Source organism: Doryrhamphus excisus, linkage group LG7, assembly GCF_037039965.1.
Source record: "Doryrhamphus excisus strain RoL-2023G ecotype Guam linkage group LG7, RoL_Dexc_Guam_v1.1, whole genome shotgun sequence".
NCBI classification, from domain to species: Eukaryota; Metazoa; Chordata; class Actinopteri; order Syngnathiformes; family Syngnathidae; genus Doryrhamphus; species Doryrhamphus excisus.
Window position 1 is genome coordinate 7,817,118 of NC_136363.1, and position 24,117 is coordinate 7,841,234.

A 24,117-nucleotide genomic window follows, 5' to 3' on the forward strand; every position below is an offset into this window, starting at 1 on the left:
TTGATATGAGACAAGGTATTCCAAACCATATTTATTCATCATTATTCCCACGGAGACGGACATCTTATTTTACAGGTAGGTCATTATGAAATCTGACAGGCAAAAGCATGTGAAAAAAATTCATAAATATTGTCTGATATACATTTGTATAGAACATTACATTGATAGACAAATATGACAAATAATACATTCCTCTATTTGCTTGTATTTGACCCAAAAAGTCACAAATAATACACATTTTTCATCTTTTTTCTCCTTGTAATCACTGAAATCAAACATTCAGAGTTCTACAATCATGACTTCATGCATTTAGTAAAATCCAAACAGAATCATGGATTTAGTTTGCTTAAAAAAAAACTAAAAAAGTGCTCGTAAAGTTGTGTAGGAAACCACAGACATTCCAAAGATGCATTTTGCTTAAAAGATATAAAATTAGAGACCGAAAAAAAAGCATTTTCTATTTTTCTAGACTCCATTGACGCACTGAAGCCAAAAAATAAACACAATCATTGGAAAAACATTCTCTTCATGCAGCTCACTGGAAGTGTCTGATATCCTCCTGACCACCGATGGAACCTCCGTTTAAAGACATTAGCCATCCTTCCTGGCTTTTACCGCACAATGTCACGTTGTGTGTGCGTCTTTACATGCAAGTTGTGTGTTTAAGTGCACAGTGATGCCCCAGTTTTCATCCTACGAGAGCAAAAATGTTCTGAAAGGACTGAATAATGCATGACATAGCTGCACAGTAACAACACATTGGAATATGATACAATCTTCCAAAAGCTATACTATTTATCTTTGGTCTGCCCCAAAAAAAAAATCCAGTTTAGGTCTCTCGTGTACTGCAGATATTGATTTTAGAAGAAGCGCTGTGTACATGAAGCAGAAGATGATGGAATTAAAGTAGAAATGTAGGAACTTATCTTTGTCCTGCAGTGCTACGTGGAGTTTAAACCCTTAGCAGATCCTCTGGGAATTAGGGTTGTGTTAAACGAATGTAATCCTTATTTAGAAATGCAATATTTTCAGTTAAAGCATAGAATTTTTTTTTTCCAACATGATGAGAGCCCTCTAGACATGAAATAACACCCCTATAGTCACCTTAAAATTCATATCACCCAATATAGTGGACATAAAACAGATTTGTGCTTACGCGCGTTGCTCTAAATGTGTTCCGGCGACATGGACAGGAAGGGATGAGTTAAGTTTTACCTTGGTGGAGGTTACGGCCGTAACAGTAGACCGTGTTGGAGATTATTGTGCCTGTTGTGAGATAATTCGAACCTGCAACAAAAACCTGTTGTTCCGGCAGTCAAGTCTAGTGCTTGTGTGTCTTTTGTTCTCGTAAATTTACAAGAATAAAGTCCGAAATGTACACGCTTTTTTTTCTTTGAAATTGTCATAGATTTAGAAGAAAAAAAGTTGTATATTTGCAAGAATAAAGATGTAAATTTACAACTTTTTTCTTAAAGTTGTAAATTTTACAAGAATTAAGTAGTAAATTTACAACTTCTTCCTTGTAAGAGTAAACTTGCAAATTCTTAAAGTTTTTTCCCCCCCAAGATTTTCGACTTTTTTCTCATAAATTTATGACCTTATTCTTGGAAAGTTAAAACTTTATTCTCTTAATATTACCACTTGTTTTCTTGTAAATATCTGACTTTTTTCTTGCAAATGTACGACTTTTGTTCTCGTAAATTGGCGAGAATAAAGTCCGAAATGTACACGCTTTTTTTCTCCTAAATTCTCAAGAATAAAAGTCATACATTTACAAGAAATATTCGTACATTTAAAAGAATAAAGTCGGAAACTTTTTTTCTTGTAAGAGTAAAGTTGGAAAATTCCATTTTTTTTCTCTCAAATTTCCGACTTTTTTTTGTCATAAATTTATGACCTTATTCCTGGAAACTTTATTCTTGTAATATTACCATTATTTTCTTGTAAATGTATGACTTTTGTTCTCGTTAATTTACACGCTTTTTTTCCTCCTAACTGCTCATAGATTTATGAGAACAAAAGTTGTACTTTTACAAAAAAAGTCGGAAAGTTCTGAGAATAAAATCAGAAATTTATATTCTTTTTCTCCTAAATTTATGACTTTATTTTTGTAAATTTACAACATGAAAATCTCTGATTTTTTTATGTGACCCTAAAATAAATACATAATAATAATAATAATAATAAAAAAAGAAATCTCTATGGCGACTGCGTTGCACCAAGACAAATAATATGGATCCACGTGCATCTCTGACCCTGTTGCTGCATTGACGGAATGTTCTGAAGGCAAGCGTTGACATTAGCGGAGCTTGGCCGAGGCAAGACGTGGACTCAGGAGAGAGGAAGAGGTAGTTGTACTTGTCTTATTCTCGTCTCCTCCTCCTCCTCCTGTATTAGAAAAAGCTCACCAGAGTCAAAGCCACATGTCTTATTCTGGACTATTTCCAGACATGTGCTGTCATATGTGCTGAACTTGGAGCCGTGGCGCCCCCTGTGGGTTGACTGTTGAACGGCATCACCCCGCTGGTGTTGTAGAGATTCATGCCGGACATATGCTGAGTCATCTGAAGGACACAAAACACACGAATAGCATCTCAAAGAACAGGGTTAACTTTCACTTCTCGATCTTCTCGATTTTCAATGATAAAGATTCCACTTCTTTCCCAATTGTATTCACTTATTCGATCTAATTTTATCCCATTTTATCCCAAGGCATACCTGCGCAACGCTCCACTGCTGCTGCTGCTGAGCACCAAACATTTGCTGCTGGGGATGTCCCATCACCCCAGCACTCTGCTGCTGCATCAGTAATCCGCCTTGCTGCTGTCCCATGATGCTGTTCTGCTGCGGCGCCATCATGGCGTTTTGTTGCTGTCCCACCATCCCTTCTGTGTAAGGTGAGCCGTGTTGAGTCGTCATCAAGCCGTTCTGTTGGACGCCCATCATGCTGTTCTGCTGTTGTCCCATCATAGCAACCTGTGACATCACCATGGCTCCGCCCATTCCACCCGCCTGGGCTAAGGAATGGTAAGAACCATACGGGTGTGTCGGGTATCCCATTTGGTTCATATACAAACCTGAAGAACAAAAGTCAGACATTAAAAAACACAACAGTTAATGATGTAATGATAATAATGAGGAGGAAGATGTCTCACCATGATTAGCCGCCATGCTGCTGAAATGCACTGAGGGGGTGGAGCCGTACAAGGAGAGAATAGAGTCCTTGGACAACTTCTTGAACGCACCTTCTGCCTTTTTGGGTGCCGGGTCCAGGAAGAGGCTGAGGTTTTCAGGCACAGAGGCGGTCACTCTGCTCTGAGGCAAGAAGGTGGAGGCAGCCTAAAGCAACAGACAGCTAGCTTAAGTACAAAAAAAGTACAGTCAATTTTGGAAATTACAGGAGGTCATTATTCAATTTAACAGTCGGACTCATGGTGTCATCTTCTAACACTAATCTCATCACTCAGCAGCTTAACACTCAAAAGGTATACATCAGAAATATACAAACATGTACCAATACGAATGTAAAATGAACAACTACATTTGAGAACACCATTCCATTGGAGGAGCATGGATGGTGGATGACTGCAATGCTGCCTATGTTCACCTGAGTGAGCCAGATGACCTGGAGCCCAAAGCCCAAAGGGAGAATGACGTCATTGCAGCGCCCCAATAAATGTGTTGCTCAACTACAATGCCTTACGGGAAAATATTGTTTTTTCATTTTAAACACATATTGGTACATGTTTGTATATTTTCCGGATGCATTCTCAAGCGTTAAGTTGCTGTGTGATGAATTTTGTATTTTTTTTGTAAAATGTTCTTTGAAAGATGACACTGAGAGTCGGACTATTATGATGTTATGCTATTACTGAAAGGGTATAGACCAGGAGTGACAATCAAGGGCAGTTCCCTTTTCACTATCTTGTTTTGTCTTGAAAGTCTCATATAGTCATACATAAAGTCCAATATAGCTACACGACAGGAGCATTCTGCTGTTTGTTTAAAGGATCTCCTGCAAAAATACCAGTAGAACATCTTCTACAGTATATCAGTGATTGCCAGAAACAATCGTTTTCATTACCCTCCAGTTTTCCCATGATTCAACAGTGAACTGAACTTCCCGGTGTGATATTATATCCCTGGTACAGTACACAGTAGAGATATAGATCGTTTGTCCGTACTGTGTTCTTTGAGGAGGAAGTGGAAGAATCTGAGAGGGTACTGAAGAGGTCCAAGGCAGAGTGTGCAGAGTTAGAACCTGCTGGACTCTCGTTATTTGTGTTTTGAACCCCATTGGACACTGCCGGACTTGGAGCGTCTAAGACAGAAAAGAAAGATTTTAGTAATGATACATTATGCATACAGGAAGTAGCTGCGTTTATACCTAATCCAAGCAAATCCGTAACACCTTGAGAGTCTGTCTTTGGGCTGACGTCTTTTTTCTATAAACAAACCAAACATTCATATTCAATGATTTATTCATTTTTCCATAAAACTGCCACACTTACCAGTTTCATTTTCTCAAAGACAACAGGCTCCTTGGGGATGTTCTCACAGCTCTTTTCTTTCTGCGTGAAGAGAGCATAGTTTCATGTATTATTTATACCGATTACACCTTGTGAGATGATGACTCACCCTGAGCATTTGGATGTCAATGACCCGATCCATGTACTTCTTCTTGTCATACTTGTCCCTGATGAAGATCTCTGCAGACTGGTCCGTCTCGGGCCGCTGGAAGCATTCTGGTAGGAAGGCCTCGTAGAGACGCTTGGCCTTGGCGTTCCCCATCTCCTGAACACACTGGCGAGGGATGCCAAAAAGGAAACCATATCTAAAAACTGTAGCGCACTTCCTTTTTGACAGTTTTTTAAATGTTTTTTCAATGTTAATTATACATGAAAATATAGGAAAACCACCACTGTCCAACACCCACAACTAAAAATATGCATCAAGACTATTAGAGCGGTGGCATGGCAGGCTAGTGGTTAGCGCGCAGACCTCACAGCTAGGAGACCAGGGTTCAATTCCAGCCTCGGCCATCTCTGTGTGGAGTTTGCATGTTCTCCCCGTGCCCGTACTCCGATTTCCTCTCACATTCCAAAAACATGCTAGGTTAATTGGCGACTCCAAATTGTCCATAGGTATGAATGTGAGTGTGAATGGTTGTTTGTCTATATGTGCCCTGTGATTGGCTGGCGACCAGTCCAGGGTGTACCCCACCTCTCGCCCGAAGACAGCTGGGATAGGCTCCAGCACCCCCGCGACCCTTGTGAGGAAAAAGCGGTAGAAAATGAATGAATGAATGAATGACTATTCGAGCCCTTTTCACATTAAATAATAGCTGGGGGAGCTGAGTGGGTGGCAGACAGGAAGTGACGCAGGGGATTTAGATGAGAGGCATTATTGTGGATGTTGTTCGATCTAGTTAATTTAGCCATCATTTATGCTAAAATAATTAATTTTGGCAAAAAAATATGTAAAGTGGCTGCACGGCGGTTGAGTGGTTAGCGCTCAGACCTCACAGCTAAACACTGTGTGGAGTTTGCATGTTCTCCCCGTGCATGCATGGGTTTTTTCCGGGTACTCCGGTTTCCTCCCACATTCCAAAAACATGCTAGGTTAATTGGCGACTCCAAATTGTCCATAGGTATGAATGTGAGTGTGAATGGTTGTTTGTCTATATGTGCCCTGTGATTGGCTGGCGACCAGTCCAGGGTGTACCCCGCCTCTCGCCCGAAGACAGCTGGGATAGGCTCCAGCACCCCTGCGACCCTTGTGAGGATAAGCGGCAGAAAATGAATGAATGAATGAATATGTAAAGGTTGCTGTCAATGGTGTCATCCCTGACCTGGACCTGCTCCTGCGTCCACTGGTCCAGGTTGACGGACTTGACTTTGGAGATGTGGACCCCGAGATTTCGATGAATACCGGCGCATCTTATGCAAATAAAGATACCCAAATTCCACGATGACCATCTCGGACCTGTAAAATAGAAAGGATTTAGACGTGATGCAGTGTTTAGCTTCGCCTGAGAAGTCACATTGAATCAACAAAGGCGAGGTTGAAGAACAATGACGGGAAAAAAAATCCATCAAATGAATCTGAGCTCAATTACAGCCTCAGACCTCAATTACCAGCCAGAATTCATCAGGGAACTCATCTAATCCTGCGTTGTCCTGACACATAATAGCATCCAACAGGACAGGTAGCCTATATAACAGAGACCGAGTGGAGACACACACAAGCAATCAGGCTGCACAATACCTGCAGGCGTGTATGTGTGTGTGAGAGAGAGAGATGGAGAGGTCACTTCATAGTCTTTTAGACCACAGCGTTACTTTAGGACAGTTTTTTTCAACCGTTTTTTACATTGTAAAAATCTTTCGGCACACCACGAACCCCCTCACGCGCATCACTAAGTCTAATGGAGGAACGAGGCAATCATTCCCGTGTTGCCACACGGACGAATATTACATTGCTCTGCAGTCTTTATACCACCGATACTCGACAATGACATAATATTTGCAGAAAAATGATTAATAAATGTTAATTTAAAAAACTCAATCAGCATCAATCAAAACATATATTGCACGATATATGTTGTTAAATGTAACAACTTAATAAAAATGAATCAACACGGTGTTTCTATCGACATCAACATCAGTCTTGCTGCAGTGTAACCTTTTCACCACTAGATGGTACAAAAGTTCTTCCTACAGCTTCATCAAGTGGCCCCTTATTTGCCAATGAAAGAGGAAGGAAGTCTTCCTCTTCCTTCAATGTCTGAGTCGAAAAAATAATAGTTTCAAGTCTTGTTCATTTTTGGGGCTGTGCTATTATCAAATCAGGTATTTATTTCACGGTGAAATTATTATTTGACTGTATTTTTTAGCAGACAACACAGATCATGTCCAGTCATGCAGGCTAACGGCCTGGCTAAAGTATTAGCTTTTAGCTGTCATGCCGGCTAATAATAGCAGAATTAGTGCCTAAATCCTGCTTAACTGCAGCAAACACTTGTTCAGACCCACATAAAAAGATTATGAAATATGTGGAATGCCCTGGAATGGAGAAATCCCTTTGGCATCCACATCCTTTTAATGCCTCCATAGCTTGTCTGCCTCGCATTGTCCCTTTCTCACATTTATCTCTTCGCAACAGTCTGACCTTTTCTGTTCTCCGTACTGAATCACTGCAGTCTCACACTGTTGGAGCCACTATATTTGGTAATGTTTGATCATTTAGACAAGTAATCATAAAACAATGATGAAATACTCAATACAATTATTTCTTCAGTAGTAATCAGCTTCATAGTCCCTGATGCATTTTTGTCTGAATATTCCATTTTGGACAGCATTTCTCAGTTTTATCATTGTTATTGCTAATGACAGAATGACGCTGTATGTGTTTCCCGTGCACCAAAGGTCATCTCAAGTGTTTGTAGCAGCTAATTATGGATGTCTGCGGTCCTGATGTTTGGAAAGGTAGCATGGCAACCACATAAACCCTGAAGGGAGGCGATGGAGGAAGGTTGAAAGGCGCTGAGATGACTTTTCATAGTGGACGTGCGGAATGAATCACACCTGCATACTGCGCCACAGCAGCCTCTTTAGTGGCAATCGATGAGGTGTTATGTACTGTTTACTGAAACACACACACACACCTCCGGGTACAGAAATAGTCCAAGAGTAGGAGGCAAAGTCAGAAAAGCAATAAAATTTCGAGACGGTTTGCATACTATACGGCCAATTTGGTAATACGTAACACAAAAACGTATTGCTTATAGATGGACGGCTAGTGAAAAGAGGGTTTCCTATTGTGCCTTAATTGGCTTTTACACACACACACACACACACACACACACACACACACACACAAGCATATGGCTAATTAGCCAACATCCCACAAGGATAAACGCTACTTTCAGCAGTTAATCCAGCGGAGTCACAGTGCAGTACTTACTATTACCACGCCAGCACATGACTCCATATCCTTGCAACGTTCTGTCCCGTACTTTTATCATCTGTTTATCATCAGTGTTCCTGAATTTGGACAATCCAAGTGCTGCCCGACTGCCTGCAAATTGCTATTTACAAATAAAACTAAGCAAAAAGGAACAAAGTAAAGATGAAGTCTCTAAATCTTGCCTCTTGATAGCACACTTCCTTAACCCTGCAACTAAACCAAACATGACTGTCCCTGTTTAACGACTATGTAATATCAATCATGTAACCAACCTGACACTGTAAGCCACATCATGACTTTATTACAGACTACCGCTGCTTCTTTTAGCTATACTCGGGATCACACACACGCACACACACACACACACACACACACACACAATCATCCTCCACTTCCATTTCCAAGCACCTAAAGTCCTTCAGGAGGCCTGAAGCTATCCAGTGACCCAGCACCGGTCTCTGCTAAGCAGATGGATCCTGATGGATAATTTACTTATACATGCCCTCCATCTGTGTAGCAATGTGACGGGCAGAGCTGTGATCCATAAACAATGGGAAAGGGGAAAGGAATACATTGTATTATTTACTCTCATTTTATTTTTACTATACAAGCCTAATTTGGTCATTGCAGTGTCTTACACACAAATAAATACACTAATCCTCTGCTGTGTCACCCTCTCTTTGTGACTCAGGGGGATATGCACCGTGTGTGAAGGGAAAATCCCTGCTGGGACCTGATTGGATGAGACAGGTAAGCGGGCGGGGCTTTGGCAGCAGGTATTATACAGTACAGTATATCACTATGACAACAGAATGGAGGGGATTTCTCTGACAGTTACATGATGAAGTGATGTGTGCTATTAGTAATAGCAGCGCTACATGCGCCTTGGTAAGGAAATAACACTTACAAAACACTTAGTGTGAGCTTTGTGGCTTTGTGTCGCCACTTCCTCTTTAAACACCCCGAGGGATGCAGGTACTATATGTCAGAGTAAACAAGATTACAGGAGCGGACGCCGGATGCTTTTAGGGCGTGCACGTGTGTCTTATGTGTGTGCATTAGAAATCTTTATCATAAAATGCACTCAAATGCATGCTTGAATGCACTTTATATTGCATGGACAGAAATAAGGAAGTGTGACATACTGGTCAGTCATGTGTGCAGACAGGTGCTGTTTTCTCCCTAATCTCCTCCGTCATCTAATAAAGCCTTAAGATGTCTGAAGTCACGTGCTTTGCAGCTAATAAAAGTGGTCAAATTTGGAGTTCAACATAACTTTTTCTGGAAAAACATGCTTCAGAAGTCACACATTGTGTTGATAACCATAGAACCAGGAAAGAGACATTAGAAAGGGTTTGGCTTCACAACACAACATCGTTATCACTTCATTCCAAAAGGTTGGCCTCAAACCAACATTTTTTTGGCGGCAATTTTTCCGCATATATAAAATAAAAATCCAATTGAAAAAAATCCCATACAGCCTGGCAAGATCAAATTTGGTAATGTTTCTCACCTCCTGTATCAAATTGCCGGCACTTGCAACTTTCTTTGGTCCCATGGTGGGTTATTTAGCAGTCACTTAATGAAAAATGCACTGCCTAAGATGCTTTGTTTGGACAGTCAATATAGTACAAGGCGATATTGTGCTAAAACAGACCGTGTGTGATATCACATGTCTCCAAAGGGGGAGTACTTTTACTATTTTGTAGTTTTATTGTGTTTTATTCACTTTGTTTTCTGCTTGTATGACAGTTATTAAAGTTAAGCTTATTGTACTCGTCCATGAGCATCTCAAAAGCCATATTATTAGGTACACCTGTACAAAGAAAACAGTTCTGTGTCTGATATCATTCCATTCCAGACATGCATATCCGGCCTTAAAGTGCAAATGTAAGCCAAAAACTAATAAATAAATCACAACATTAAAGCACTCAGGAGCCTGCGTGATGATTCTCATGAAATATCGATGAGGTCGGCAACGCGTATGAGCCTAGTCGAGCATTAAAAGCAGGTAAATAACGACCAAGAAGCGCTCACAGGACTGCACCTGAAACCTGCTTACTCATGCCGCCATTCATAATATTCTAGTCAGAGCTTCTTCCTTTGCAGGGATGACTTTCACTGGACAATTTATGACCAGACAGGAAGTGCTGCTAAGTAGCCAGGACGGGTAAAAAGTGCTTGTTGAGACTGTGGTATAATTTCTCTGAAGGCCTCAAAGCACCCGAGTGTTCTGCACAAAAGTATTTGGACACCTCGAAAAGGTAGGGGAAGCTTCCCAAAGGTGTTTGAGGGAATTCTTCCACACTAAACTCATCCAAGCATGCCTCAGCGCCTTCCCCAAAAGGTTCCAAAGGGTCCTTACTAAGAGATGTGTTCCATTATTATTTTCTACATATTTGCCTGACTTGCTTCCCTGTTTGTGTCCAAAACAAGCTCTCAAGTGTAGAATAACAGGTTTAGCAAATGGCTGAGGACATTTAGTTGATGATATTATGGCATCACAGCGTCCTATTGCTGCTGGATCTGCACTTAGAATCAGGATGTGTCCACATATGCACCGATAAACACTAATACGAGGTTGCATGTCTTGATTGACGCACCTTCCAAGCATAAGGATTGCAGGTACCGTACAGCAATGTGACCCACCTTTCGATTCGCAGTCCGCGCAGAATTTGTTCTCCTCCAACGCCAGCAAAGAGTTGAGCACCGACTGATATCGGTCGACGTCTTTCACAGATTTGCCCGTCATCATTGCGCAATAGTTAACCTCACCTTCAGTCCACAGCAGCTATAGCACTGCACCGTGTGTATTCTCAGATAGCCCTTCTTCTCTTTGATTTACTGGAAGCGGTGAGTTGCACACTGGCGCTGCTCCTTCCTCCTCCTCTTGTCAAGCCACGATGGGATGATAATGATGATGATCCTCCGCCTTTACGTCAAACAGCATGCAGCTTAGTGGAGGTGCAAGGGCTGTAGTCCCATTAAAAATGTGTACAAAATGTTATTCCTGGTAACGATTTAAAATAAAGGGCAGAAGCAAAGCGCGTACCTGTGATCCATCACTGAAATGCCATCTGCCTTATCTCACTCCCTCTCGCTCTCTCTTTCACTATAAATATGTAATTGATCAACACAGCATGATACCAGATTATTCCAACGCTGCTCTTCCCTGCATAAAAAAATAAATAATTAAGATTCTTGTCCGCATGCTACATTACCTATACTGCCACCTTATGGTCACTTAAAGTACGGCATGCTTTTTGTGCTTCCTGTGTGTTCTTCTTGAACGCTAGAGGACACTGTCATAGAGCTTGGTCGACCAAGCTACGGAAGTGTCTTAGATCAGTCTCGGAAGTATGTGTTTGCCTTCAGAATAAAATCTGCACAATCGCCAAACTTTCCTCATATTATGTGTTTTATTGCAGCGAAAAACCGGAAGTTCCTTATTCTTAGCCGTTGCTTGAGAGATGCTAGCGAGCCACTGCGGTTGCTAACACGGAAATAGCTACATCGCTATCATTAAACATATAGAAGGACAAATACCGAGTTAGAAACCTTTTGCGTGATTCTGTAACCTTTTCCACAATGTCCCGGCAATCCAGCCGCCCAACTGACAGCAAGAAGATGGTAAGCCACTCTTACTAAAGGATAACCGTTGCTAAGCTAGCTAATGAGAGCAGTCCTAAAGAATAAGCACTGCCTGGTCATTTTGTTTGTCCACTTAGTACATACATTATCTGTAAATGCATATATTTTTTTAACAAATGCAGTTTCTTGTAGAATTCGGAGCTGTTCACGTTGACCTACGGAGCCCTGGTCACACAATTATGCAAAGACTATGAGAATGATGAGGAGGTCAACAAACAACTGGACAAAATGTGAGTTTCCTCCACTACATTTCTCTTTTAATTGTACGTATTTATATGTAGAGAACCAGCGAGTCTATCGGCGCATACTGCTCTTATAGAAATGCATAACCTCATAAGCCTAAGCGTCATCATGTAACATTTAAGATCCTACAACATATTGCCAACTGATCTGCTGCAATATGATCATTATCAAGACATTCTGAGTGTGTTAAATATTGTTTTTTGTGTTTGATGTGGTGGTTTAGATCACATCTGGATAGGTTATGATTAACATGCGATAACATGCGATGATGACTGATGACAAAAAAGTACTTCATGAACCATTTAACAAACAAGCTATAATTCATTAGCTCATGAGAGGATCGATCGCATTGATTCATTGATGTGCTGGAGCGATAACATAATTTGTTAAAAACGCAAGCACATGGCCCTGAACATGGTGTGTGACAAAAAAATGTGTCCACAGTAGTCTCAAGCACAAGTCCCAAAATATTTTGACCACTGACTTAACACAGAAAAATGTAAATTTAAAAAAAAAATGTAAAATTAGTAATTTAAGTGTATTTCATATCCATTATTATTATTAACACATTTCCAAAAATGTTGGAGCAATTCATAACAATGTGCTTCATGTTTCCTGGCTCGCGATGTCAGTGTTGTTCAGTCTGCCAGCACATCAGAGACCATGGTAGTGTCTTGGAATCATCCATCAGGACTTGTAAAGACTTATTGTCTCATGCCAAGTGTTTGAACCAAGAATGTGTCCAATCCCATTACAAGGAAATGCAGCCTTTTCTCTTATTTTCTCCCTTTGTGTGCCTCCCTGTCTTTCATAAGGGGTTACAACATCGGAGTGCGTCTCATCGAGGACTTCCTGGCACGCTCCAGCGTCGGCAGGTGTCAGGATTTCCGAGAAACGGCCGATGTCATCGCTAAGGTAATTGGTCGGTTCCAGGGGTAATCAGAGCGTGACGGTGGACATGTGGAGGGAGGTAGGGAGGAGAGATAAATCGGATTAGAGAACTTGATGGAACATCTTTATAAAAAAAAGTGTTAAAGATGAGAAGGAGTCTTACAGAAAGTCAACTAGAAGGTTGTCACATTTTTCCACATTGTGACTCAATAGCGCCTCTGCTGGCTGCAGCCAAGTAGTGCATGTCATTGCTTCAAGGCATGATTTATCAGAAATGAATTCTGTAGAATCTCATTTAAAACTATTTGTTGTGATTACATGTGCTCATGGACAAGACGTTCAACACGTTCCTGTTTCCATGTCCTGTGAAACACGTGTTCCTGCCTCACTTCCTTCCTTCCTCAGTCATGTTCTGTAAAGTCTTCCTTTATGACCCCTGAAAAAAAATACAGGCGAAACAGCAATTGTGTGTGTGTCCAATCCTCCATCTGTTTTCAATGTGTGAACAGACCGCCACGGCAGTGACATGCAAAAGCAACAAACATTTTACAGATCATAAAGAGTGCAGAACTCCCTGTGCAGCTATTTCCCATATGTAGCATGAGTGAGCGGCTCTGCTGTATGACTTCCTGAAGCTATCTCATTAACCCATATTTCTACCACGGCATAAGAAATGACCTTTTTTTATACAGCAATATAACACTTCCTGTTGGGGCTTCTTTCACCCAGGTGGCGTTCAAGACGTACCTCGGCATCACCCCCAGTGTGACCAACTGGAGCCCAGCAGGGGACGAGTTCTCCCTCATGCTGGAGAACAACCCGCTGGTGGACTTTGTGGAGCTGCCCGACAACCACAGCACTCTCATCTACTCCAACCTGCTGTGCGGCGTCCTCAGAGGAGCCCTGGAGATGGTAACATCCCATAACTCAGTCACGAAACATTGACAGTATTTCACGGTAGAAGCAACACATGAATGTATTTGATATAAAATGTACTGGGAAAAGAAACTATTGCAGAAAAACCTCCCATGGTTTGTTTGGCAGCTGACACAGGCTATGCCTATCGATACCAGTGTGTCAAATTTCTCTTGCATATATACTTGCTTTGCCTAGCTGCCCGCAGCTAGCTGCTTAACTCGAACTATCAGTTGAGCTTCTTGTCTACGGACTTCAAATATGACTTTACAACAGTGACATTTTGTTTTAAATGAAACAAGCACTGCTGTTAGCTTGGAGCTCGTTTTTCCTCCCACCGGGAAGTGGATTTGTCCATCGGGTACGTACTAACTTTTTAAAGTGTCATTGTTATATTGTTGTCATTATACTGTATGTATTGTGGCCCTGGCCAATAGCAGTCATCATAAATAGATTAAAAATGTACAGTTAATCCATGTGATCTCACTCGTGGATGATCAGAATCGGCAGTATAAAATCCTGATGGGAGCATCCCTCAAGTAGTTAGGAAGTTGACCGCCTCATTTTTTTAAAAAGTGCGTTACTACCACCTACTGGGCTGGAGAGCAACTTTTTATCAGTGACCACAACTTTTGTCACAAAGCTAGAAAGAAGGAATCTACGGCTATAGACATCTTTCATGCATCCATGTTCCATTTCTGAAATCATGGTTCATTACTAAGTACATAATAAACTTTTTTTAAAAAACGATTTTAGGTCCAGATGGCTGTCGATGTGAGGTTTGTCCAGGACACCCTGAGGGGAGACAATATGACAGAAATCCGTATGAAGTTCATTAAGAGGATTGAAGAAAACCTTCCGGCAGGGGATGAGTGACAACTTTTTTTTTTGTCTCCGGAGAACTGAACGGACAAATAAACTAGAAGAGGACACATTGAAACCTAACACCATCGTGTGGCCCTGCTACCCTCAATATACACAACTATGGATCACAACAATCCTTAGTCAAGTGTACATCCCCTACTTATTTCTTTTCATTTGGAAACAATTATTAAAGACATGTTTATTTTGCTGTACCAAACTGGACACTTATACGAAAATATGAATGTTTTATGTCATCATGTGCATATTCTTTTTTTTAATGTTCATAATGCTGCCGCGTTAAATTAATGATGTATATTATAAATACAACATAATTGATTTGATTTGTACTGCGTGTTATTGATCAAAACCAGGTCATATATGCACTAACACACTAAGTGTCAGTGTATTGATGTTGTGTTTCACCCCTGTTCCCCTTTAGAGTCCTGCAAGGGAGGCAAACAATAACACGTGTGTGTACATGTTAGTGCTTGGCTCTGGTCGTCACGCCTGTGAATGGCTTTCACAGGAATTCATGGACAAACTTCCCATTTAGATGCACTGCACACCTTGCCAATAACTGCCAACAGATGGCTGATCACACACCCAAAAACACACACATGCATCTGTAAACAAACAAACAAATCACATTAGAAGGGAGCAGGCATTTGTATGGAAACGTAACACTTAAAATAACCACCAGAGGGCACTGTTCACATGACATTTCTCAGCCTTAAGCATGATTGTTCATCAGCAAACAGCAGGAATCAGACCTACTTTGCATTTCTGGCCCTTGAAAAATACTTTGGGAACATTACAGTGCCTTATTTGAAGGAGTTTAAGCTTGAGCTGCCAGAGTACATAAATCACAGGATACAATTTCAGCTTTTGAATATGGAAAGACCAAACAATCCGTAGCGGGTGGCCGGTGCCAATATGTGGACTCTACAGCCCCATCCCACTCCTATCTGCACTCGTTTCAGAGGATAGAGTGAGCGTCGTTAGCGTGCAGTAAACCCTGTGGGCCATTAGGCGAGCTCTCAGCGCATTATGTGCACATATCCAAGCACCCTGCAGGCCGGTGATGTGGATGTTGGATGGAGAGCCGACAGGAAATAATTTTTGTGCAGAAGCCTGATGTGAATGACCTAGCAGAATTAGAGGTGTATACCTGAGAGATGGACAGCTGGCTTTGTTTACTTGTGCAAAAACCTTCTATCACGAATAGGATTTTTTTATAAATCCACACAAGTGGTACTATATGTAGTATTTATATCTATTGTTACTGTCTCCTCTTTCATCTTTAACCACACATAAGCACAGCAAAAGATGTTTCCTCTCGCTCAAACATCTCTTTCACTGTCAAACACTGACTTATTCCTTGTTATTGAAGTGTCCTGTCAATATTGCTGATTTTTTCCTTAATATTTATTTGTTGTAGCTTTCATTATTTTCCATAAAACTGACGGATAGACCAGAAAAAACAAGTAGCAAATGTCGTGAGTATGAGACAGTGTGTGCTCTGATCTGATTTTAAGCCAACTAGATTTTTCCATGTGGGCCTTTATGGGAAACAAATGGGGAAAAGCACGCAGTGACGATAAACCCCACTGCAGTCTGTTTGACCTGCATTTGTTAAACCCAAAATGTGGAATTAAAAAAAAAAAAAAAAACCTTAGTTGCCATGGTAATGATTGCAATGCTATTTCATGCAAAAAACAATTTATTTTAAGGCTCAAACTATTATATAGCATATTCCCCTGAATATAAGACAGAATATACTACTGTTTCTTTTTTTCAAGACCTGGTTTTGGAAAAAAAAAAACAGTTTTTTTTGGCAGAAGTGGTTTGGTGCCCCCTGTTGGTTTGCATGTATAAATCTTTGGTCGTCTTACGTTGGTGGTCAATATGGTAATCATTTTTCTGGTCTGGTGAACTTGTAGTCACTTTTAGTTTCCGTTTGGTCGGGCCAACAGCAAGAGAAGAGATGACAGCAGGATTGACAGCACTGTTTAAATGTGAGCAAGCAGCAGAATGCAGTGAGTCAGCAAACAAGTGTTCTTGGTTAAAAGAACAGGCGCTGAATAATGTTACTGGCCAGTGAAGCAGTGGTAGGATGTGGTTCTTCTGGATCATCATGTTGGAGCTTTCATCATTCACCAGGTGTGCACTTGATGACAATGGACACCTTGTTGAATTGTACTGATTTTGACTTGTATCTGACTCGGTGCTTAAAGCAGATGTTAAGCGTCAGATGGGTTAACATTTTCTATCATCTCTTTTCAAACTTTGAGGCTATATTGCTGTGTCAGAACAAGAACCCTTTTCATGAATTGAGGAGTAGTTTTGATGTTCTTCGTAGCAGGAGAAAAACATCATGTTTTTTCTTGATCTGTCAGAGTTTTTGAACTCCAAAGGCTTTGAATTCTATCAGATTAAAAGTGCTTGAGTCAGAATGATTCGGAGGTCGTGTTCCTTATCTATAGTGATAATTTTTCAACCAATCTTCATACACTAGAATATTTGCAAGAACCCTATTGGTTTGGAATGATATCAGATTAAATATGTTTAGAGTCAGCATGGGTGGAAGGTCATGTTCCTTATCTGTATCAGTTATCATTTTTGAGCCAATCTTCATACCCTGTAAGAACCATATTGGTTTTTAAGGATATCTGATTAATGCTCGAGTTAGCATGAGTCCAAGATCATCTTCATCAGTGATCATTTTGAACCAATCTTCATACGCTAGAATATTTGCAAGAACTCCATTGGTTCGGAATGATATCAGATTAAATGTGTTTGAGTCAGCATGGGTCGAAGGTCATGTTCCTTATCTGTATCACTTATCATTTTTGAGCCAATCTTCATACTCTGCAAGAACCACATTGGTTTTTAATGATATCTGATTAATGCTTGAGTTAGCATGAGTTCAAGGTCATTTCCATCAGTGATCATTTTGAACCAATCTTCATACACGAGAAAATTTGCAAGAACCCTATTGGTTTTTAATATAAATGATTAATGCTTGAGTTAGTATGAGTCCAAGGTCATCTTCATCAGTGATCATTTTGAACCAATCTTCATACACGAGAATATTTGCACGAACCCTGTTGATTTTGAATGGTATTGGATTACAAATGCTTCCATAATCTCTCTCAGTCAGTATTTTCAAACAGCCTCCATACTGTCAATGCAAGAAGATCAAGAACCTTATTCATTTTGAATCTAATGGGGCCTTTAATGTGTCTGCAAACCCTTCAGAAAGTAGGTAGTAGTGCTCTTGGATGTATCTATTAAAAGAAGGCATTGCAAAACAGTAACGATACGAGTAAAAACCCACCTATTTGGGTTTTCAGCCATCACTAGGTTACCCTAATGCTCTGTTTTTTGTTTTTCTTCTCTCTCGTCCCTTCCAAGCTTTTTGGATGGTCGCTGTTAAGCAGCCCTCACTCTGCTTCCAATTTCCTCCTGCTCTTTTGTTCTCCCTGTTCTCTCCCGGATGTGATGTTCCTCATGATACATCTCCTGATCCTTCATATCTTTGCACCTCATTTTCTTTTGTTGGGGGGGTTCTTGAAACCGCAACGGTTCAAAAGCTGGAGTTTATGTAACAGACATTGAACTTTCCAGGCTGGAAAAAAGTGCCATGTATAAGTTTACACCGGCCGACCTTGAGGGCAAACTGCACCTGTCGTCATTATTGCAACTACATTAATTCCAATTGAAAAGCAGGAATGCGAACATCCTGCTTTGCACAAGACTAAAATCAAACCAGGCTTCCCTCCCATAGGATAGAACTGCCTAGAGGCTATACACCAGCTGTACTAGACAGGATATTCACAGGCTGACAAAACACACACACACTTGATTAGTACTTTTGTCTACCTGCCAAACCATCAATTTCAACATCGGCTTTATATGTCCTCAGTAAAGCATTTATTATCCACCCCCATTCTTGCTCTTCCCACACTGGTTGGAGGTTGGAAGGGGTCTGGATGTCTTATTAGGCAGGCCAGACATTTCGGATCTGTTAGGATGATTTTCCGTACAATGCTGTCACATTGAGATGGCCTCAAATCTGAAAAGTGAACTAGAATTAGTGCAACCATTGTTATTGTCTGTCCTAATACACTGGGTGAGCCTAAGCCTAAAAACAGAAATATGGTGTGTATATTACATATTCATTCACACGTTTCATCAGTTTTAGATTTTCTGTCAATTCAGTAATACAGTATATATGCTGCACTGCACTATAATTCAGAAAATGGCATGTTCCAAGATGGCAAAGCATTTCATTGGAGGGCAAGCGGCATTGAAAATGATCCAGGGGGCTGACGTCATTGCAGTGCCCCAACAGGCACCAATGAATGCTTTGATGCTTTTTGTATTGGTATATGTTTGCATATTATATTAGGTGGGTTTTTTGTGTTAAGTTGCTGTGTGATGACTGACATGATAAATTAATCATGATAATGATAATAATAGCATGTTTAAACTAGTCTATAACATTTTTCAAGAAATGTACTTACTTGTTTTGATGTGATTCATTGAGACATGGAATTCTATTAGAGTAGGCCAGGAAATACACGTATATTTTTACAATCATGGGAACATTTTGGTTCTATAGTCAACATTAATTCCACTCCTTAATAGCTAGTGTATTATTCATTCACCCATTTTTGATTCTCACATGTGTTTTCGTTCAACGGCGTCTCAGTGATTGAGATCTAACACCCCCTTTTTTTCAACCATTCACTTGACAGCAACCCACAATTCTATTCTAAATGTTGTTTTTGGACCAGTGCTGTTGCCAGTTGAAAGAAAAATCACAAATAGGTGTGGAGCCATTTATTGTGTCGGACCCACCGGTTATTTCTTTGATGGTTTCACAACTACACATAAAATTTTACATGAGTGAGTTTAGTGATTACATGACATTGCATTGCAGCCTTGTTGTATGTCACTTTACAATAAGGTACACAAAAATACAGTAGCTACTGAGGAACTAATGACAAAGGCACATACCTGTAATTTAGAGTAGTTACTGAGGGGCTAATCAACTAATGAGTAGAGTAGTTACCGAGGAACTAAGGCACATAAATTAAGAGTGGTTACTGAGGAACTAATGAGTAGTGGTTAGGGTTTGGTAGGTTCCTTCCTCATTAATACTGTAACTTTGTGTACCTGATTGTAATGTGTTACAAAAGTGACATGAACTAATGTCACTGTCCTTGTTGACCTGTCAACATTGATAAAATCACTCATAACATTCACCATTTCCTATGGTTTCGGAAACCAAACTCATAACTAATGTAATCCCACGTGACCATGCGTACATCTGCCTCTCTTTGTGATTCCACTGCTCATTCAGCATGAAGGTGCTGAAAAACCCTCTCCGCGGTCCTCATAGAGTACAAACCTTTTTCCAATTATCTAGGCATGCTGGCTCAGTGGCGCTTATATGTAATGTTAACAGAACCCACTGCTACTCGTTCCCGAGAAGGACCACAGGGAGCTGAAGAGGGGATGAGCCTGTCAAATTGCAGCCTTTGACTGTCAGCATCCACATCAGTCAACCTACGTAAGAAAATGTATGGTTCCTTTGAGAGATGGAAAGGACTGAACTTAAAGAATAAGTCCAAATTTAAGTCTTTACTGATCCAGACCAGAGGCGTGCATCATGTCAGCACCATCATTTGTTATATTCCTTATTCACCATTAGTGCCATTCTTTATCATATGTCTATTCCCGGGGTGTCCAAAACGTGAGAGAAGAAAGTTGAAAATATTAAAGCAACAGCAGAAATGAAAAAAAAAAACCGCTGAGAAAGTCATAATATTCTGAGAAAAAAAAATCTGTATTCTGATGAGAAAAAATGGTTCATGAGAATAATTATGAGGAAAAATATTGTCATATTTGGAACATAGTGTTGAAGTATTAGAGAACAAAATGCCAGCATCTCAATATGTGGAAATATGTCTACAAGTATAACATGAATTGCTGTGAAATTGTGTACATTTGACATTTATGCTCCTTGCGTGAATCACTCACTGACTTTGATGCCAGAAACACTGACTGGCCATAAAAGTTGCTTTTGAAGCACCAAGAGGATACATTCTTGAAAACTACGGCAGTCGGGCGCCTTCACGAAGTGAATCACTTTATGACAGCTACAAAAAAAAACATTCCACATTTAACTTATTTTTATTTTACATTTAGTTCCAATTATGCATGATTATTTAGCATTTTGGTATTTTTTCCTCCTGGCCTGTAGTCAAGAGTCTAAAGTCACTGGTGAATGTCCAAGTCTCAAAGTCATAAAGCAAAGACTGGGAAGAACCTTGGGCTTTCGTTTATGGATGTAAATATCTGGAAGGCCAAACATTCTGGTTCTGGGAGACTATTACTCCATCTGCTCAGCCCAGACATCTCCTGCTCATGAATGTGTACCGGATCATTCCAAACTGAATCGTAGTGCTTGGAAGCAAACCTTACGTTTGAGTTTCTCACTTTACTATATGTCCGGGTGGTTTTCGGTTTACGGCGTTCTGGGTTTTGCCTTTTTGTGGTTTGTGTACACTACTATTAACTATTAACTATACGCTACAAAAAAAGGGAACTCTATACTGACAGGAGTCAGTCACCGATTCAGTTCATTACTTCTAGGCACAGCCAGGGCATTGGAGGGGGGATCCGGTTTGGTGGCTGGGAGATTGGGTCTTTGTTTTTTCCTGCTGGCTTCATTGGGCCATCGCAGCCGAGTGTGAAGTGGTCGGGATGAGAATCAGCACCTCAAAGTCCGAGTCCATTGTTTTCCTTCTCCAGATTGGGGATGAGATCCTGCCCCAAATGGAGGAGTTTAAGTACCTTGGGGTTTTGGAGGATGGATTGTGCCGTCTGCAGTGATGCAGTGATGCGGACTCTGCATCGGTTTGATGTAGTGACAATGGAGCTGAGCCAAAAGGCAAAGCTCTCATTTTACCTGTTGATGTACGTTCCTACCCTCACCTATGGTCATGAGCTTTGGGTAGTGACCGAAGAGTCACATGTACAAACGGCTGATATAAGTTTTCTCTGCAAGGTGAATGGGCTCTCCCTTAGACAGCCCTGTCGTCCGGGAGAAACTTGGAGTAGAAACACTACTCCCCCGCGTTGAAAGGAGCTGGATGAGGTGGCTTTAGGATCTGGCCAGGAAACCTCCCCTCCCGGACGCCTCCCTGGCTAGTTGTTCGGGCTCCTCCAATCGTAAGAAGTCTACGGGGACGACCCAGGACACGTTGGAGATGTCTCTCAACCTACCCATGAACACTTGGGGAGCTACCTGGCGGAGCTTGACCATATAGCAGGGGAGAGGGAAGTCTGGGCTACCCTGCTGAGGGTGCTTCCCCTCTGGACTGACCTTGGATGAGTGGAAGAAGATGGATGGACTTCACATGATCAACAAATGATGATAGTTGCAAAATCATCAGACTTTATGATAAAGCATGACCACCGCTTCTTTTTATACATTCACAACAAAAAAATTAGATTTCATTATAGAGTCTGGGTGGAACATGTAGTTAGTTATGTTAGAGTCAGAACTTGAACCTGGTTGATCACAGTCACTCACCATCCCGATGGCGACACCTCCAACGCCAACACGCGTGATACACAAGCTTAGACCTGGTAGTGGGAGCTCAAAGACTGAACTGTTCTTAGACACAACCCCCTCATTCACACCCACCTCCGGTGCTGCATGGTCTGGTTCAACTTTACAATACGAAGGGTTGGGGGGGGCTTAAAAACATGGCCTGTCATGACTCTGCCTTCAAGAAATGTCACAGAGTTGCGACAACACACCTGCCAGGAGCTAACTTGTGGCTCGTGGAAAGGTGGGGCCACATCCCAAATGAGTATTTATGCTATCGTGACATCATCAGGTAAGGGTGATGGAGTGCTGTGTCATGCTTTGTTTGGTTTTCCAGCACTAAGCACATTAGCAGTCATAGCGGCTCTGGCAAAACATGTCAAGCGAGGATAACTGACTTTGGGGCATGGCTGAAAACAGAATAATAACTGGAGGGAGATGTGAGGTGTCACGAAAGTGTGTGATTATATTTGCTCCTTATGCCGCCCCCCCTCCCTTCTTTTACACCTTGGTGAACTATAACCCCTTTGGGCAAACAGTGTTCCCCTTGTGACATTCGAGGCTCCTTCTTCTAACACCTTCATACTTAACCTACTGTATCCTGGTAACTTATACACACTGTGAAATGGCGGTGCCACAGCTGGAGATACTTCTATTGGAAGCAGTGTTTATGGTTTGATTTGTTTGGAAAATGCCTGAAACATCACATGTTTTCAGTCAATACATGTAATTAAGGTGGTGTAGGTGTAGAGAAGCAGAGCCAACAGGACATAGAATTTGCTTAAATATACACATTTTTACTACTAATAGGCTGGCAATCATTTATTAATTATTTTTTTCAAAAACTGAGATGTAGCGTGGCGGCACGGCGGTCTAGTGGTTAGCGCGCAGACCTCACAGCTAGGAGACCAGGGTTCAATTCCACCCTCGGCCATCTCTTTGCATGTTCTCCCCGTGCATGCGTGGGTTTTCTCCGGGTACTCCGGTTTCCTCCCACATTCCAAAAACATGCTAGGTTAATTAGCGACTCCAAATTGTCCATAGGTATGAATGTGAGTGTGAATGGTTGTTTGTCTATATGTGCCCTGTGATTGGCTGGCCACCAGTCCAGGGTGTATCCCTCCTCTCGCCCCGAAGACAGCTGGGATAGGCTCCAGCACCCCGTGCGACCCTCATGAGGAAAAGCGGTAGAAAAGGAATGAATGAATGAATGAGCTGTAGCGTGAGATGTAGGTAGAGCAGGATGTCCAGAAACCGGAAGGTTGGTGGTTCCATCCTTGCCCCATCCATGCAGTCAATGTCCTTGTGTCCTTGGGCAGGACAGTGGTCAAAGAGGCTGTAGGTGTGAATTGGCGGCCACTTTTCCGTCAGACTATCTCAGGGCAGCTGTCACTACAGGTGTAGCCGACCATCACCAGTTATTATCATTATTATTTAACTGGATTATTCAAAAACTACAGGACTGATTTCCATGCAACCTTGGTTGCAGGTAGCACATGCGCATAGTGAGAACTTACTGAAATTTGGTGCACATCGACGTTAAAATGTGCAAATACAAAGTGTTTTTCTCTTGTGATGGTTTGCTCTTAATGACAGTCATCCCCTTCTCCTTGACTGCGGCCTCAGTGAATAGTCTTTGTTTTTTCAGTAACCCCCCACTTCATAAGCCAGACAGTAAGCATTGCAAAAAAACTGATTCTGGGGCTAACACAACACACAAGGATTCCTGGCAGGGCAACCAATAAAAATGGGTGATCCAGGGTTGCTATGGCAATGACATAAACACTGCTCTTTTCATTACAAGCCAGTCTTCCTTCAGAATGATTTTGAAGCTGTTATTTTAAGCTCCCAGTTACTGTACACTGCCACCGAAAGCCACCCAGCTACTTCAACTTGACAAAAAGCCATTCACTGCAATTACTGTGATTAATTATGAACGTTTTGTACAAGAAAGACACCCG

The 24,117-nt window shown here is 41.3% G+C and overlaps 2 protein-coding genes across 5 annotated transcripts; one reads left to right on the forward strand and one right to left on the reverse strand.

Moving 5' to 3' along the window:
* Positions 1–16: 16 nt before the first annotated feature.
* smap2 (small ArfGAP2) lies at positions 17–11,141 on the reverse strand. 4 transcript variants are annotated; one of them, XM_058047802.2, is made up of 10 exons: positions 11,021–11,141; positions 10,618–10,900; positions 5,852–5,985; positions 4,639–4,803; positions 4,512–4,571; positions 4,388–4,445; positions 4,185–4,321; positions 3,156–3,339; positions 2,719–3,077; positions 17–2,564 (listed from the first exon to the last, which is right to left on the reverse strand). In XM_058047802.2, exons 2-10 carry the CDS (start codon positions 10,721–10,723, stop codon positions 2,439–2,441), a joined length of 1,329 nt encoding a protein of 442 aa, XP_057903785.2. In that variant the 5' UTR covers positions 10,724–10,900; positions 11,021–11,141; the 3' UTR covers positions 17–2,438. The 4 variants fall into 4 exon arrangements, with proteins under 4 accessions (XP_057903785.2, XP_057903784.2, XP_057903783.2 ...); XM_058047801.2 differs by having other exon boundaries at positions 10,618–10,941; XM_058047800.2 differs by having other exon boundaries at positions 10,618–11,135.
* A 267-nt stretch (positions 11,142–11,408) lies between these two features.
* Positions 11,409–14,868, forward strand: trappc3 (trafficking protein particle complex subunit 3). The gene is made up of 5 exons (XM_058047850.2): positions 11,409–11,598; positions 11,752–11,849; positions 12,678–12,777; positions 13,483–13,665; positions 14,425–14,868. Exons 1-5 carry the CDS (start codon positions 11,557–11,559, stop codon positions 14,542–14,544), a joined length of 543 nt encoding a protein of 180 aa, XP_057903833.1. The 5' UTR covers positions 11,409–11,556; the 3' UTR covers positions 14,545–14,868.
* Positions 14,869–24,117: the final 9,249 nt, after the last annotated feature.

Coding starts and splice junctions, on each gene's coding strand:
- smap2 (XM_058047802.2), bottom strand. CDS start 10,723: ATGATGACGGGCAAATCTGTGAAAGACGTCGACCGATATCAGTCGGTG. Junction 3,078..3,155: donor CAGCATGGCGGCTAATCATG/GTGAGACATCTT, acceptor TTTGTTCTTCAG/GTTTGTATATGAACCAAATG. Junction 2,565..2,718: donor AGCAGTGGAGCGTTGCGCAG/GTATGCCTTGGG, acceptor TGTGTCCTTCAG/ATGACTCAGCATATGTCCGG.
- trappc3 (XM_058047850.2), top strand. CDS start 11,557: ATGTCCCGGCAATCCAGCCGCCCAACTGACAGCAAGAAGATG. Junction 11,599..11,751: donor CAACTGACAGCAAGAAGATG/GTAAGCCACTCT, acceptor AGTTTCTTGTAG/AATTCGGAGCTGTTCACGTT. Junction 13,666..14,424: donor TCAGAGGAGCCCTGGAGATG/GTAACATCCCAT, acceptor AAACGATTTTAG/GTCCAGATGGCTGTCGATGT.